This window comes from Schistocerca americana, chromosome 6 (genome assembly GCF_021461395.2).
Source record: "Schistocerca americana isolate TAMUIC-IGC-003095 chromosome 6, iqSchAmer2.1, whole genome shotgun sequence".
In the NCBI taxonomy this organism is placed as follows: domain Eukaryota; kingdom Metazoa; phylum Arthropoda; class Insecta; order Orthoptera; family Acrididae; genus Schistocerca; species Schistocerca americana.
Window position 1 is genome coordinate 300,176,651 of NC_060124.1, and position 18,689 is coordinate 300,195,339.

Consider the following 18,689-nt stretch of genomic DNA (forward strand, 5'->3'; position numbering starts at 1 on the left):
ATGGTAAGAAAGATAACCCCAAATCGTCCCCCTCCCTGGCCACACCATGGGAGGAACGCTAGCCTAAGAATGGCAGTGAAGCTTATTCGCCCAGTTTCCTCAGATGTACGAAAGTTGATGGGGAAGCCTTCATGTCCATGAAGCATCAGTTTTTTGTGGACCATTTGGGGAGGTGGAGAGCTTGTCGAAAATGCGCTCTAGGTAAGTCTTGATAAAACAGCATCCTCTGCCCAGGCACGGGCATTACTCGCTTGTGACAAGTTGGGGGATGTTTCTGTTACCATCATGCCCTGTAAGATCTTAAATATGGTCCAGGTATTATATTCCACAGGAACCCTCTTTTGCAGTCTCACAATGAGCTGCATGTGAATTTAGAGCGGCAAGGTATTAATTTCGTCCGGCACGTCCATTGGAGTCCGAGGGATAATCAGGTTGCCACCAGTGCCTTCATCTTGGCCTTCGAGGGCGACACATTGTCCAAGAAGGTCAAGGTGATGGTCTACCGCTGTGAAGCCATATATACCTCCCCCGATGCAGTGCTTTAAGTGCTGGAAGTTCGGCCATATGTCTTCCTGCTGTTCTTCCAGTGTCACATGTAGAGATTGTGGACGTCCATCACATCCCAAAACTCCTTGTGCCCTGCCTCCCATCTGTGTCAGCTGCAGAGAGTATCATTCATCTTGCTCACCAGACTGCAGGTTTTTACTTAAAGGGAGGAAAATCATGGAATATAAGACCCTGGACCGATCGACCTACACTGAGGCTAAGAGGACATTTGAGCACCTACATCCTGTGGTTATGACCTCCTCTTACACCGCCGCTATGAGAACAGCTGTCGCTCGATCATTTCCTTACATTTCCTGTTGCCTCTCAGAACCAGAAGACTATGCCTGCCCCCTTGACAGTGGAGGGCACTTCCCTCCCTGTTGCTCCTACGCCACCTATTTCAGGAGCAACACACCCCCCCTCCCCCCCCCCCCCCCACCCCCCCACCCCAAACCATTGGGGATATCAGTCCCTACTTCTGAGATGGATAATCATAAGTCTTCTTTGGCTCATCTCACTAGAAGGGGTCCCTTGGTTCACTCCCTTCCCTGGTTTCTGCTAGTGGGAAAGATGACACCTGCCAGTGGCTGAAGAGCCCAAAAGCAGCTGGTCGTTGGGATTCACGCTCGTCATCAGTCTTGGAGACTGAATGAGTGAAGTCCTCCCAGCCAAGGAAACCCAAGGAGCAGTGAGAGAAATCCAGCAAGAACGTCCCCAAGACCAAGGGAATTGCGGTGGCACCCACACCCCACTACCTATAAGCTCTGCGTCTGCAGATGAGATGGAGATTCTGGCACCTGCTGAGGACCTAGATCTCGCCAGACCCTCAGGCAAAAAGTCTGTGGCAGCAGGTGACCTTGAGGTGTAAACTGCCTCATTGAATGTTCCATACCTTCCCAGTCTTATGATGTCATCCTCCAGTGGAATTGCGGCGTTTTTTTCCACCACCTACAGCAACTGTTACACTTTACACCTGCTTTCTGCATTGCCCTCCAGGAAACCTGGTTCCCGGAAATGCAGGCCTCTACCCTCTGTGGCTATTGCAGGGACCATAGCAACTGTAATAGAGTGTCAGGTGGAGTTTGGTTTATGTCCTAAACTCAGTCTGCTTATCAAACCACGGAAGCAGGAGTGTTGGGAGAGATACGTCTCGACTATTGGGTGCCATATGTCCCTTCCCAAGTCTGGGCATAGATCAAACATGTTTTCGGGTACCAGACCCCAACAGGTGTTCCTGGTGTTAACATACATGGCGTGTTATCTACTGATGCAAACGCAATTGCCAAGCACTTTGCTGAACACTATGCTCGCCCCTCTGCATTGGAGAATTACCCCCCGGCCTTTTGCACTCTCAAATGGTGGCTGGAGGGAAAGTCCTCTCATTCACTATACGCCTCAGTGAATCCTATAATGCCCCATTTAACAGAGTGGGAGCTCCTGAGTGCTCTTGCACTGGGCCAGATCGGATCCACAGTCAGATGATAAAACATCTCTCATCTGACTACAAGCAACATCTCCTCATCATCTTCAACCAGATCTGGTATGATGCCATCATTCCATCACAGTGGCGGGAAAGCACCATTATTCTGGTGCTCAAACCCGGTAAAAACCTGCTTGATGTGGATAGGTATCAGTGCATCAGCTGACCAACATTCTTTTTAAGCTGCTGGGACGTATGGTGTGTCGGCAGTTGGGCCGGGTTCTGGAGCCACATGGCTTACTGGCTCGATGTCAGGGCGGCTTCTGCCAGGGTTGCTCTACCACCGATAATTTTGTGTCCCTCGAGTCTGCCATACGAACAGCCTTTTCCAGACACCCAACACCTGGTTGCCGTCTTTTTTTTTTTTTTTTTATTTACAAAGAGCGTATGACATGACCTGGCGACATGATATCCTTGCCACATTATAAGAGTGGGGTCTCCGAGGGCCCGCTCCTGATTTTTATCCAAAATTTCCTGTTGCTTCGTACTTTCTGTATCCAGGAGAATGGGATTCCGCAGGGCTCTGTATTGAGTGTCTCTATATTTTTAGTGGCTATTAATGGTCTAGGAGCAGCTATAGGGCCATCCATCTCACCTTCTCTGTATGCAGACGACTTCTGCATTTTTTACTGCTCCACCAGTACTGGTGTTGCTGAGCAGTGCCTACAGGGAGCCATCCACAAGGCGCAGTCATGGGCTCTAGATCTTGGTTTCCAGTTTTCGGCCACAAAGTCGTGTGTTATACGCTTCTGTCATCGTCATACCATTCATCCAGAACCAGAACTTTACCTGAATGATGATCCACTCACTATAGTGGAGACACATTGATCCTTAGGATCAGATTGACATGGCTTCCTCACCTTCGTCAGCTGAAGTGGAAGTGCTGGCAGCACCTCAATGCCCTTCAATGCCTGAGCAACACCAACTGGGGTGCCGATCGCTCTACGCTGCTGCAGCTCTACAGAGACCTTGTCTGGTTTATGGTTTGGTGGCACCCTGAGCATTGCGTTCACTCAACCCAGTGGACCACTGTGGCATTTGTCTAGCAACAGGAGCTTTTAGGATGAGTCTGGACCAGTGTCCTTGTGGAGGCTGGAGTCCCTCCATTGCAGGTTAGGCATGCACAACTGCCGGCCAGTTATGTTTGCACACATTCATAGTTCTGCACATCCGAATCACCGTCTCCTTTTCCCACCAACGGCGGTTCGTCTCCCACATCGGCGGCCCAAGTCTGAGCTTCCAATTGCAGTTTGTGTCCAATCCCTTCTTTCCGAACTGGAGTCCTTGCCTTTACCACCTATACTTGAGGTCCATTCACGTATGCCTCCATGGTGTATACCTAGGCCATGGCTTCGGCTAGACCTTTCGCATGGCCCTAAGGACTCAGTTAACCCCGTGACTCTCCACTACAACTTCCTCTTGATTCTTGACATGTACCGAGGCCACGAAGTGGTTTACACCGACGGCTCGATGGCTGAGGCTCACGTCGGCTTCGCGTATGTCCAAGGAGGACATATTGAACAGAATTCCTTGCCCACTGGCTGCAGTGTTTTCACTGCTGAGCTGGTGGCTATATCTTGTGCTCTTGAGCACATCCGTTCAAGCCCTGGGGAGCCGTTTCTTCTGTGTACTGACTCCGTGAGCAGCCTACGAGCTATCTACCAGTGCTACCCTCGTCATCCTTTGTAGTGACCATCCAGGAGTCCATCTATGGCCGGATCGGTCCAGTTGTTCAGTGGTGTTTGTCTGGATCCAAGGTCATGCCAGAATTCTAGGCAACGAACTTGCTGACAGGCCGGCCAAACAGGCTACACGGAAACCACTTATGGAGATCAGTTTCTCTGCAACTGACCTGCATTCAGTACTAGTCTGCAAGGTTTTGCAGCTTTAGGAGGCAAAATGGCATAACCTCAGCACGCACAACAAACTGTGTGCCATTAAGAAGACTACAAATGTGTGGCAGTCCTCCATGCGGGCCTGCTGCAGGTACTCAGTGGTTCTCTGCCGGCTCGACATCGGCCGTGCTTGGGTGGCGCACAGCTACCTCTTGCGCCATGACGACCCACCTCAGTGTCCATGCGGCACCTGCCTGAAAGTGGTCCATATCGTGGTGCACTGTCCTCCTTTGGCTGCCCTGCAACAGACTCTTCAGTTACCAGACTCGTTTCTATTAATTTTAGCTGACAACGCCTCATCGGCTAATTTAGTTTTACGTTTTATACGTGATGGTGGGTTTTATCATTCTATAAAAGTTGTAGTGCATGTCCTTTGTCCCTTTGTGTTCTCCACTCTAATCCTTTAGGGTGGATGTTTTAATGTGTCGCAGAGTGGCGGGCTTTTCCTTTTTATTCTTGTGGTCGGCCAGCCATGGTCATCTGCTCTCTTGTTTTTACCCCTTCTACGTGTTTCTTGCTTCTCTCTGTGGTTTTCTTTTCCTGTTTTGTCCGTCATAGTGTTGGTTGTCCTTTTGTTAGTCTTCTGGTTCTTCCGTTCACCTGTTATTGTGCCGTCCATCTCCCCGCCCCCTCCCCCCTTGTGTAATTATTTTATGGGGAACAAGGGACTGATGACCTCGCAGTTTGCCCTCTCTCCCCCCCCCCCCCCCCCCCCCCCACCCTCTTTTAAACCAACCAGCCAAATGACTCATAGTAATAGTTATTTATTATGTTATTGCCTCACATTACTAAATCAGATTTATTTTACTTGCATAATAATTTAAGAATATCTCCAACTTGTTTACACAATTGCATAACAAAGTAGTTAAAGCCAAGCTTAAATGTAGAACACAATTGACATTAAATGTTAGTTTCATTATTTCTGTTTTCCAAGGGCTGTAAAGTTCCCACTTCGATAGTTCAAGATTTTTTGATGATGTTTCCTTGGTGTAGTGTGTAAGTGATTTCAAGTCATTCCGTCAACTGCTTCGTACATTTAAGCATGCTTTTCATCTAGACTTATATATTGTACTTAAGACTGTTGTTACATGGCAGTAAAAATTAAAGGATCATGTTTATTTTCAGGTTGGAGGCTGAAGATGAAGAACAGAACTTAGATGAATTGGAAAAAGAACTAGAAGCAGTGAGTCTTTCCTATTTGATTGATGTGTTCCTTTCTTTTTATTCAAATATGTTACTTAGCATGTGTTATCGAAAGGTGTATCTGTGTTGTTTATATATGGAACCACTGTATTTGAAATTTTGTAATCTTCCTGTGTGTGTGTGTGTGTGTGTGTGTGTGTGTGTGTGTGTGTGAGAGAGAGAGAGAGAGAGAGAGAGAGAGAGAGATCCCACTTCTCTATCATCCATGAACATATTCATTCCTCAATCTGGTTACAGGAGAGTGAGTTGTGGTCCTGTGCATTTGTTTCTTAATGCCCATGTATGTGTAGGTTAGTACATTTTAGTAGTTCAGAGTGGTCATTTTATCATGGTGTTGACTTTATGACCAAAAAGAGGAAAGGAGGGGGGGGGGGTGTTGTACATATGTATGTTGTCTGTCTGTAGTTGTGTATTGTGAGTTCTGTGTCTTCATTCTAACATTTTCTACATTAAGATCAAAATATCCAAAAGAGAATCATTTTACAGCTGAAAGCAGAAGAGGGGCAGTTGATGGAGAGTCTTGAAGATCTGCAAGAGCAAGAACGCAAAGTACGAGCAGCTTTGGCTGAACAAGAGCGTGAGACAGAGAGGCTTGATCGTGAAGAAGAGCGTTATTGGAGGGAGTACATAAGGCATCGTAGAGAACACTTTCTTATGGAGGACGAGTATCACAGGTAAACTATTGCCCTACACAATAAAGTAGCTGCTAGAATATTTTTAATTTAGCGTATGTGTTTTGAACATACTGAAATTGTGTTGCCAGTCATAGAAGTTGGATTATTTTTAAACAGGTGAAGACTACTACCCTCTTAAGGAGATGAAATATCTTGAAGAAGGTCATATGATATTTATTTATCTTTAAATTTTTTTTTAGTTGGAATTACAATAAAATATTGTACTCTCTGTCTCTAAACTGCTTTTGAGCCAATAAATTGTTGCCTCCTTTTAATACAGACAATTTTGTAGATGTTGGACTTGCCCTACTCAGCGTTTTGGATTTCAGGCAACTCTCAGTCCCTAGTATTATGTGTAATGACTGTTTTCTATGAGAGACGTGAGCTCTGAGACTTGGCTTCAAATACTGCAGCAACTAATATTTTAAAATTCTCAGTCTGTATTTGATATTTGGTCTGTAGAATAATTGTTTCATCTGATGCTAGTATTTCTTTCTACTGAGGAATGCAGGGGGGGGGGGGGGGGAAGGGGGGCGGGACCACATGGGTACTCCGCACATACTTCCCCATTTCCAGTGCATAATCCACACCTAATCTTAGCAAGGTAACTTCATAAGTCTTCAATGAAACAAAGACCAAGGAATATACGGCTGGTCTTATCACAGAATTGACCTGAGGTATAGACTATCGACTTGCCTCCAGACCAGAGGGCCATGATCAGTCATAAACTTGCATTATCTCTGAGTAATTATCAACAGGAAATTTCTATTCATGGGTGACAAAAACAGATTTGACACACTGCGGTTCCAATATCACTTTAGTATGAGTAAAAAAGAATTTGTTTTCAGAACAAAAGCGTTTATAGGTTGCCTACAAGTTGTCCTGTTTTTGCAGCCAGTATGCAATAATAACACGTGTCAGTGCTTGTTACCATATAAACTCTTGCTTTGTCTTGTATCTTATTGTTATACATTTCACCAATATAACTAATATCAATCACCCAGTACTTATACGAGCCAAAATTTGCACACTGTCTGTTATTCACTTTCATGTTATACAATGCATAGACTTGCTACATACACTTCCTGTACAGTTGTGTTCACTACCAGAGGGTTACAGACATATTTCAGACTTCTAGTGCTCCAAACTCATTATACTACGCACATTGCAGCATCAGTACTTTACAGATAGAAGACATTCATTATCTCATTCGTTGATGAATCAACTGTGGTTATACCTCACATCAAGTGTTACTCAGAGTAATAACTTTACTTTGTGTATAGTTGTATCTGTTTATACAAGCCTCTTCAAGTGACTTCAGATTCATAGACTCATATGGCTGACATTAAGAATCAGTTCAAGGTGAACTGTTTCAGAATCATAACATGACACGGAAATTCTGTCCTCTTTTACTTTTCATTGCTGTCCAAGATCCAGGGCAGAGTTTTGTACTCTGATGAAAAAGTATTCAACAAGGTGCCCACAGACATAGCGCAGGTACCAAGAAATCCTTCACATTCCAGAGTCCAGTAAAAGTAGATTCAAATTATGTAGTGGTTCTGAAATTGCACACCTCAATTAGTTTTGTAAAATATAATTTACATTGTAAAATATGGCACCATGCTTTCAGTATCATTGTGGTCAGCCACTCAAGATTTAAAATATTTTCTGTAAACAGTGCTGCACAGCTACATTTTACAAGGGTGATTCAAATGAAAACTTTATTTATTATGATATAAATAATGCAATAAAGGAAAATTACAGAGATATAATCATTATTCCACTACATTTGAACTCTGTGGATACTTTGTGGTTTGAAAATGTAGCCACTCATCCATCATGATTTTCTCCTCTTTATTGCTTTTAAAATGCTTGCCACCCTGCAGTTCTGGAGCTGTCCAAACACATGAAAGTTACTTAGAGTGATGTCTGGTGTGCAAGTGGGTGTTCCAGACATATCCCTTATTGTTGTTATGCTTGAATTAGCTTTTTGTTGGAGACGAGCACTGTCAAATTGCAACTAAACACCTGCAGTCACAAGCCCTTGTTGTTTACTCTTGACTGCAGAACAGAAGTGATTTTATGGCTGATTTGAATATGAATTGCTGGTCACTATTAATCCCATTTCCATATAATACTCCAAAATTACTCCTTTTGCATGACAGAAGTGGGCATGACTTTTCCTGCCCGTGATTGAGTGCATAATTATTTTAGCTTTGATGAAGAGTAGTACTCTCTCATGCAAGGTCTTTTCATTTTACGTTGATGATACAGTGGTCAGGTTTTACCTCCTGGAAAAACTGTTCAGAAATATGTTACCTTTGATGAAAATGAAAAAGTTCCTCGTAGGCATCACAGTGATGACCTTTCAATTCAGCTATCAACTGATATGGCACACGTCTTGTGGACACTAAATTGAATCACAGCATACCGTGGACGGTATTGTGTGCTGAACCATCACAAATATCCTATATAATGGCTATTTCATTTACAGTAATAGGCCTGTTTTCCTTCAAAAGCTCTTACACTGCATCATTGTTTTCATTCATCACTACACAGTATGCATGACCTAAGCATAGTGCATCTTTCACAGAGATTACATCTCCTTAACACCACTCATACACTTGCTTCAGGGACATACACAAATCACTGTACTGTAATGCATATTACAGGTCACTACACCAGCAAGGTGCTAGCCGACAATGTGGTGGGGATCTATGCACTGACACGGCTTCCTTTTCTCTGAGCCGACAATAGGCTGCCAGCTGTTGGTTACTTGTTGAAACACAAAGATAACTCTTGCCAGAGCTGTGAAATAGATTGTAAATATTTTAGGAATTTTATTGCACTTCCAAAGTTTTCATCTGAATCACATTTTTATTTAAAGAGTGACATTATAAAGCCATCAAAAGAGACGGTAATGTGTATTTATGAGCAGCCATATTCGATCAAGCAACCAACTTGAGGTCACCTACATATTAGCATAAAATGTGTAAGAAATAGTATATGTCGAAATAATTATGGTGAACAGTTGTATGCAGCAGATACCCAGTGCCTTTACATTAGCTTGAAGGGAGGTTCCTTGCTGTCAAATAGATAATTATTAGCAGTTATAACTAAAATTAAAATATACATGAAGACACTAAGAAATATAGCATACATACAGGGTGTTTCAAAAATGACCGGTATATTTGAAACGGCAATAAAAACTAAACGAGCAGCGATAGAAATACACCGTTTGTTGCAATATGCTTGGGGCAACAGTACATTTTCAGGCGGACAAACTTTCGAAATTACAGTAGTTACAATTTTCAACAACAGATGGTGCTGCAAGTGATGTGAAAGATATAGACGACAACGCAGTCTGTGGGTGCGCCATTCTGTACGTCGTCTTTCTGCTGTAAGCGTGTGCTGTTCACAACGTGCAAGTGTGTTGTAGACAACATGGTTTATTCCTTAGAACAGAGGATTTTTATGGTGTTGGAATTCCACCGCCTAGAACACAGTGTTGTTGCAACAAGACGAAGTTTTCAACGGAGGTTTAATGTAACCAAAGGACCGAAAAGCGATACAATAAAGGATCTGTTTGAAAAATTTCAACGGACTGGGAACGTGACGGATGAACGTGCTGGAAAGGTAGGGCGACCGCGTACGGCAACCACAGAGGGCAACGCGCAGCTAGTGCAGCAGGTGATCCAACAGCGGCCTCGGGTTTCCATTCGCCGTGTTGCAGCTGCGGTCCAAATGACGCCAACGTCCACGTATCGTCTCATGCGCCAGAGTTTACACCTCTATCCATACAAAATTCAAACGCGACAAACCCTCAGCGCCGCTACCATTGCTGCACGAGAGACATTCGCTAACGATATAGTGCACAGGATTGATGACGGCAATATGCATGTGGGCAGCATTTGGTTTGCTGATGAAGCTTATTTTTACCTGAACGGCTTCGTCAATAAACAGAACTGGCGCATATGGGGAACCGAAAAGCCCCATGTTGCAGTCCCATCGTCCCTGCATCCTCAAAAAGTACTGGTCTGGACCGCCATTTCTTCCAAAGGAATCATTGGCCCATTTTTCAGATCCGAAACGATTACTGCATCACGCTATCTGGACATTCTTCGTGAATTTGTGGCGGTACAAACTGCCTTAGACGACACTGCGAACACCTCGTGGTTTATGCAAGATGGTGCCCGGCCACATCGCACGGCCGACGTCTTTAATTTCCTGAATGAATATTTCGATGATCGTGTGATTGCTTTGGGCTATCCGAAACATACAGGAGGCGGCGTGGATTGGCCTCCCTATTCGCCAGACATGAACCCCTGTGACTTCTTTCTGTGGGGACACTTGAAATACCAGGTGTACTGCCAGAATCCAGAAACAATTGAACAGCTGAAGCAGTACATCTCATCTGCATGTGAAGCCATTCCGCCAGACACGTTGTCAAAGGTTTCGGGTAATTTCATTCAGAGACTACGCCATATTATTGCTACGCATGGTGGATATGTGGAAAATATCGTACTATAGAGTTTCCCAGACCGCAGCGCCATCTGTTGTTGAAAATTGTAACTACTATAATTTCGAAAGTTTGTCTGCCTGAAAATGTACTGTTGTCCCAAGCATATTGCAACAAACAGTGTATTTCTATCGCTGCTCGTTTAGTTTTTATTGCCGTTTCAAATATACCGGTCATTTTTGAAACACCCTGTATTTTTGCATGTTACAGATGTACACAAATCTAATATGAGCAACTGTCAGTTATACAAGCATCCAGTATCTTATACAATCCGTTGCATCTCCTTAATTTTTAAATATCATCTCATAGTCTGCAGTTTACTTTCCTGTTTGATGAGGGTTTAATTTCTCTAATTTTATTAGTTTTTCTTTTTTACAAAAAGTCACCTCCATTTTAAATCACTCTTTGTTTTGTAGTCCTTTGGCTTTAAAGACGACAGAGAGGAGAGGGAGGGGATGAGGGGGTCAGGGTGATCTTTTAGAATTGAGGAAAACACACAATTTGGGTGAAAAATTATATATTCAGTAGTGTCACCCCTGTGCATAGCCAAAATCTTCCTAATAGAAAGTGCAGGGCTCATTGATAGATTCTGTCGCAGATGTAAAATTAACCTCAGAATCCAGAACGTACTTTTCACCCTGCAGTACGGTGCACTAAAGTGAAACACTCCTCCAGTCTTTGGCTAAGCCTTGTCTCCACAATTTCGTTTCTCCCAGAAGTACTAGTTGTGCACATTCTCCAGAAGAACTTCTGTGAAGCTTGGAAGTTGCGAGATGTATTGCCAGAAGTAAAGCTGTGAGAATGGTTCATGAGATGTGCTTGGGTCCCACAGAACATGTCAGATCCAAGTCAGATTCCACAAGGATCGGTCACTCCTTAACGTACATAAATTGTCTTCGAATAGTCTTAAGGGGTAGTTCATAAACTATGATGCCTGTTGATGACTTCCTAATCAAAGGCCATGACTCTGCATTACCGGACATATCTCAGACAAGCACACCAGACAAAATATTGGTTTCCTCTCATAAAATAGCACACTGTTCACTTCAGAGCAGTATAGATCACGAGAGAGAGAGAGAGAGGATCTATCATGCTGGGCATGGCGATAACCACACTGTGAATGAAGTTGCGCAATTTTTTGGTGTATCAGCATGGACTGTCCAATGTGTGTACAAGGAACAGTGTACCATTGCAGTCATATAACACAGCATAAGAACAGTGGCTGTAAAAAATATCCTAACCGAGAGGACCACAGATGAGTGCCACAGCTAGAGGTAGTATTACACAGTTTTAGCATGATTTATCCTAAGGATGCCTAATTTTTTGTGTGGCGGCTTAGGGACACAGGAGGTGAGTAGTTCATTTTCCAGTTAATAGCTTAAGTCTTAACAAATAGTAATTGTTGTTGGCTGTGAATGCAGGTACGTCACAACCAGTTTCTGAGTGAACACAGAGAAGTGAATTGTGTGCAAGGCATATTTGGAGTTGGGCTAGTGGCTTCGTAACTCAATTGTTAAGTTCCACAGTATAGATTTGAGCCCCAGCCAGTCCTAGACTTTTTATTTGTGACTTACCTTTAGCAGTGTTTGTTAATGTGAAAAATTCGAAGTATCACTGTGGTTTGAAGGCCATGTTAAACTGCTGGGCTACCAGTAACTGGCTTGATAAACCAGTTCAGAGTTTAGTGGCAAGGGCATAACACCTCCAATAGGACCATCCCTAGTAATGCACTGTGGTCTTCAAATCAACATTTGGATTGATGGTAGCTTTATTAAGTTACAAATGGTAATTGCTTACAGTGGCATGTATTCAATTGGCCAAACAACACAGAAGCTGGACTGTAGCTTACTGGAAACTTGTTGTGTTGTCAGATGAGATGTGATTTTGCGTCTTTTAAAGTGATGCAGTGTCTGAAGACCACCAGAGTGAGGTGCAGTTCAGGCCAGTAAGATGGTTCTTTGATTTTTAGGGATGTTTTTTGTACTCTGAAGTTTATTTCAACATTCTTGGTGACCAGGTATTGTCCTTTCTTCTACATCTTCACGATGAGTATGCTGTGCACACTCCCTTCCACAACAGCGATTTTCGTATATTGCACGCATACAATCGTGATTTGTCTAACACACAGGCACTCTATTATACCTTGACTGACCCACTAAATCTTCTGATCATAATCCAGTAGAAAATGTGTGGACCTATTTGGTACATACAACATCCTCACAATTTGGTATTTTTACATGCTCTAATTATCAGTGAGTGGCTTCAGCAGCACGTGGTATACCTGAACAAAGTTATGAACTCTCTTTTCCATCAAATTGAGACCATTATCAAAGCTATAGGTGGCATTACACAGTTTTAGCATGGCTTCTCTTAGGGATGACTAAATTTTTTGTCTCTTGTGCTTAGGTGAACAGGTGTGCGAATAGTTTACTTCACAGCTAAAAGCTTTAGTTATAAACTCACAGAGACTAATATGATGTGATTTCAAAATAGTGAAAATGACTTTTTAGCATCAGCAGTTAGCAGTAATGGTCGTACAGTAAATTAAAGACTGTCCAAACTTTCTGTGGATACACTTGTAAAAAAAGTTGAGATTGAGTTAAGACATTAATATACTAATCTAGAAACTGAGTTTGGCTTCTCTCTTTGTATTTGCCCATAAACAAGAGTGTAAGCTTATTCTGAATATTCTCACTCCTTATTGTCTCATGAAATTATTTTCTAAGGTAGTGCAACTAAACTAAATAGTATTTATTCAGTAGAAGCCTATCCCCAATGTTATTCAGTCTGTTGGAAGCAGAGTTAAAGTTCAGGGAGAAGAAATAAAAACTTTGTGGTTTGCTGACAACATTGTTGTTTTGTCACACAGTAAAGAACTTAGAAGTGCAGTTGAATGGAATGGACAGTGTCTTGAAAGGAGGATGTTAGATATGAAAATTAACTAAAGGGCAAGGGATGTAGTTACGAGGGTGAGTCAAATGAAAACCGTAAATATTTTTTTAAATATTATTTATTATGCAGTAGTCATACAAAGCTGTATCACTTTTCAACATAATCTCCCCCATGCTCAATGCAAGTCCTTCAGTGCCTACAAAGTGCATAAATTCCTTTAGAAAAAAATTCTTTTGGCAGTCCACACAACCACTCATGCACCGCATGGCATACCTCTTCATCAGAACGGAACGTCTTTCTTCCCATTGTGTCTTTGAGTGGTCCAAATATATGGAAATCACTTGGGGCAAGGTCTGGTGAGTGTGGTGGATGATGAAGACACTCAAAATGCAGGTCTGTGATTGTTGCAACTGTTGTATGGGCAGTGTGGGGCCTTGCATTGTCATGTTACAAAAGGACACCAGCTGTCAGCAATCCACGTCACTTTGATTTGATTGCAGGCTGCCCATGAGTTTTTAGGAGATCTGTGTATGATGCACTGGTAACAGTGGTCCCTCTAGGCATGTAATGCTCCAAAATGACGCCTTTTCATCCCAAGAGAGAGTTGACATAACCTTCCCTGCTGATGGTTCTGTTCGAAACTTCTTTCGTTTTGGTGATGAGGAATGGCACCATTCCTTGCTCACTCTCTTCATTTCCGGTTGGTGGAAGTGAACCCAGGTTTCATCCCCAGTAACGATTCTTGCAAGGAAACCATCACCTTCTCATACAAAGTGCCGAAGAAGTTCTTCACAAGCATCAACACATCGTTCTCTCATTTTAGGAGTCAGCTGTCGTGGCACCCATCTTGCAGACACTTTGTGAAACTGGAGCACATCATGCACATTGTGGTGTGCTGACTCATGACAGTGTCACTCGGTGGTTTTTCCTTCACCATGGCTTCAACTGCAGCAATGTTCTGTGGAGTCACAACTTGTTGTGTCTGACCTGGATGAGGAGCATCTTCCACTGAAGTCACACCATTTGCATACTTCCTAGTCCATTCATAGACTTGCTACTGTAACAAACATGCATCACCTTACTGAACCTTCATTCGTCGATGAATTCCAGTAGGTTTCACACCTTCACTAAGCAAAAACCGAATAACAGAACGCTGTTCTTCCCTGGTGCAAGTCGCAAGTGCGGTGACCATCTTTATACTGATACTGCGATGGTATGTGTGCATCTGCACTATGCTGCCACCTACAGGCCATTCTGCACGCTGTTTGTAGCACGCTTACCAACTTACAGGATAACGGTGCGAAATTTGGATTTGTTATTATAAATTTAAGGTTTTCATTTGACTCACTCTCATATTAAATCAAGTGATGCTAAAAGAAATAGATTAGGAAATACGACACTGAGAGTAGTAGATACAGTGTGTTATTTAGTTAGTAAAATAACTTATGATTGCCAAAGTAGAGAGGATATAAACTGTAGGATGTCAGTGGCCAGGAAAGTGTTTTTGAAGAAGAGAAATTTGTTAACATTAAATTCAACTGTTAGGAAGTGTTTCCTGAAGGCATTTTTCTGGAGTGTAGCCTTGTACAGAAGTGAAATGTGGGCAATAAACAGTTCAGACAAGAAGAGTATAGAAGCTTTTGAAATGTGGTCCTACAGAAGAATGCTGAAGATTGGATGGATAGATTGCCTAAACAATGAGGAGGTATTGAATATAACTCGCAAAAACAATTTTATGGCGTAACTTGATTAAAATAAAGGATCAGTTGATAGGAAATAGTTTGTGACATCAAGGAATTGTCAGTTTAGCACTGGAAGGCAGCGTGGGTGATAAAAATTGCAGGGGGAGACCAAGAGACGAGTACAGTCAGCATGACCAGATGGGTGTGGGGTGCAGTAGTTATTCATAGATGATTTGTCTTGAACTCCATAGAGTAGCATGGAAGCTGAAGGTAACAACAACAGAAACAGCAACAACAAGCAGAATATTGAGTATTGTGTAAAGTAGATTACTGCACATCTTACAGAAGCCTTTTTAAGGGTCTAGGAATGCTTAGCTCATTTTACAGAAGCCTTTTTAAGGGTCTAGGAATGCTTAGCTCATTTTCAAAAATGATATATATATATATATATATATATATATATATATATATATATATATATATATATATATCCCCCTGCCCCCTCTCTCCCTGTGTGTGTGTGTGTGTGTGTGTGTGTGTGTGTGTGTGTGTGTGCGTTTGACTTTTCTTCTTCTTCTTCTTCTTTTAAGCAAAATGAGATCCAGGTGAACTGTGATGTACGCAAGACGTAAAAATAGTCAAATAACTTAGGGGAATGCAGTTGGGTGACATTTTCAAGGGTATAATGTTGTCACCTGGGCATTCCCATGAGATATTTGAACAATGTATACATCTGCAGTCCATACTCTGCAAACCACTATGAAGTGCATGGCATAGGGTACATCCCATTGTACCAGTTATTGGGGTTTCCTCCCATTCCATTCACATACGGAGTGTGTGAAGGATTGTCTGAATGCCTCTGTGTGTGCTGTAATTATTCTAATATTGTCATCACATCCTTATGTGAGCAATACATGGGGAGTTGTAATATATTCCTAGAGTCACCATTTAAAGCCAGTTCTTGAAACTTTGTCAGTAGAACTTCTTGGGATAGTTTACGCTTTTCTTCAGGACTCTGCCAGTTCAGTTTCTTAAGCGTCACTGTAACACTCTCCCATGGGTTGAAAAAAACCTGTGACCATTCATGCTGCCCTTCTCTCTATATGTTCAATATTCCCTGTTAAGTGCTATTTGATATGGGTCCCACACACATGAACAATGTTCTAGAATGGGTCATGCAAGTGATTTGTCAGTAGCCACCTTTGTAAACTGGTTCACTTCCTCAGTATTCCACCAATAAACTAAAGTCTATCACCTACTTTACTCACCCAGATATGTGTAAGAGTTGGCTGATATCAACTGTGACTCATTGATATTATAGTCATAGTATTGCCGGGAGAAACTCGGGTTCTTATTGTTCATATAGATTTTTGCCTTCTTGTCTAGGGTTTACAGTGGAGCTATACACTGCTGTGCAAAGGTATTAAACAAGCTGCCATCTAAAATAAGGCAACAAACAGAGAATTTTATCCATTTCAAAGGAAGATAAAAAACATCCTTCATGATTCACTCTTTGTACTATTTGAATATCTACATTGAAAGATTGAGTGGTTCTGTTTGCTACTTAACAAGCAGTAGTGTTCATTGTAAAACTGTATTACAAGTAGAAATGTACAGTAAACACTCATTATTTAAATTTGTAGATAATTATTTTCCTTGAACAGTGCCATTGTAATAACTAGCTATTAACCTCCTAATAGGAGATAAAAAGCAGTTGTTTAGTGTAACTGGTAGTAGCATCTTTCTTTCTAAATTACTTGATTAAATCAATCATAAGCATGAATAGGATTAAACAGTATAGTAATAGTTTATTGCCATTACAGTATACAGACTAAAGTGCTATGATTTGCCTGTCTTTTGTCAGAGTACATGTTGACACATTGCAGATCACTGAAAATTTTCCTGGATGGGATTTATGGAACACAATGTGTGATTGAATGATGTAATGATATATGTTATACAATAATTACTGATGTACATGTTAACTAGAATTTAAACTAATAAATGAGTTTTGAAAATGTTTGTAATTCCTAAAGTTTTCTTCTCATATGAATATAGCCTAGAATGTCAACGAACATACGTACAAGCACAGTTGGACAAACTGAAGAAAACAAATGTTTTCAATGCCACATTCCATATATGGCATTCAGGGCATTTTGGTACAATAAATAATTTCCGGCTGGGGCGACTGCCAAGTGTCCCTGTTGACTGGAGTGAAATCAATGCTGCATGGGGACAAACTGCTCTTCTGCTAGCAGCTCTGGCACGCAAAATGAATCTCTCATTCAAGGAGTACAGGCTTGTACCTTATGGAAATCATTCTTATATTGAGGTATGTTTGTAACTCTTTAACTAATCAATAGGTACATGAAAATGTAGCATCTATATTTGGTAAAATTAGAATCCATTTGTTTTCAAATTAGCATATGTTTATGTCCAAATTAACATCTGTTTTTGACTATATTAGCCTTCCATCCCACCGGAAGTAATTGTTTCTGTTAAAGAGCAGCAGCATCTTCTCGCTAGTGAATGCGGAGCTTTTCTGATTTAAAATGTTTCTCAATATTATATTTATTTCCCAACACATTTCAACAGCTACAAGACCTGCAGAACAGTACTTTTGTTAAATAATGTATCAATGGCAAAGGTTGTTGAGCTCTGTGGCTGTGGATTAAAATACTTGAATAAAATAGCAGCCAGCCATTATTCACTTAACTTTATTTATGCCAAAACTCGTTACAGGTTTTCATTCATCTTCAGTTGGCATAATACATGTATATCTTCATTAAGACATGAACTGATGGTGGATGCTGCAGAGCATCTGTGAAGCTAAAAGCGTGTGTGCTCTTCATATAAATGCAAAAAAAGGAGCTAGAAGCTACAGCTGCAGGATTCATAGTACAGTTGACAAAAACATTGTATGTATTACCCTTATTGAAGATGGCTGAAAACTCAAAACACATCATGACACAAATAAATCTGTATAAAATGTAGCTAGTTGCCATATTTCTTCAAGTAAGCATTTTCAAAACTAGCATAGTACCTTTGCAAATCTTTTACCCACCCTTCAATTGATGTGACACCAGAGAGCAAGTTCTAATGCACTGATAAGCCATTGCATTCATATTCATGATCTGTATAAGAGAATGTGAACCCTCCAAGTGATGGGAATAGTGCATCTTTGAGTAAATATAACCACGAAAATTCATGTGCTTGCAGTGGAAAACAAACCTGATGCTCTTGGAAAAATGACAGACGATACTATCTACATGGAAATTACAAACCGATGTAAATGGTCTGTCATACAGCACAAAAAAGACAGGCATAAAAAAGAAACAGTGTATTGAATATGATTTCTTATTATTTGATGATGAATGCCAAACAATGTCATGATTCCAGATGGTGAACTTGATGTGCACCCAGGAATAAGAACACATCAGTTAAATAAACATTTCAGGAATGTTTTGCATGCAAACCAAACCTCAAAAACCTTAAAGAGCAGCGAAAGCTAGAAATGTGTTTTTATAAACATCAGGACAAATTCAGTTTGAAGTTGCAGCAAAAGGGAGCTGCTCAACAAAACAATGAATATGATTTGATGAACAAGCAATATTTATCCATAAGTGACAAATACATAGAAAAAATAAACTACAGCATCCATGATCATTGAAATGAATTAGGAACAATATTTTTAGACTGAAACAGATTTATTAGTGCGAACTGTATAGCACAGGATGGCTTTCATCTAGATAGAATAGGTTCCATAAGTTTTAGCAAAATTGTTATTGACAGAGCAAA

The 18,689-nt window shown here is 41.4% G+C and overlaps 1 protein-coding gene across 1 annotated transcript in view; it reads left to right on the plus strand.

Moving 5' to 3' along the window:
• LOC124619550 (beclin-1-like protein) overlaps positions 1 to 18,689 on the plus strand; it is a 48,738-nt gene that overhangs the window by 16,428 nt on the left and 13,621 nt on the right. The window contains exons 4-6 of the mRNA XM_047146020.1: positions 5,047 to 5,104; positions 5,611 to 5,798; positions 16,950 to 17,223. Of these exons, the coding sequence (XP_047001976.1) occupies positions 5,047 to 5,104; positions 5,611 to 5,798; positions 16,950 to 17,223 (520 nt within the window). The remainder of the gene's footprint in view (positions 1 to 5,046; positions 5,105 to 5,610; positions 5,799 to 16,949; positions 17,224 to 18,689) is intronic.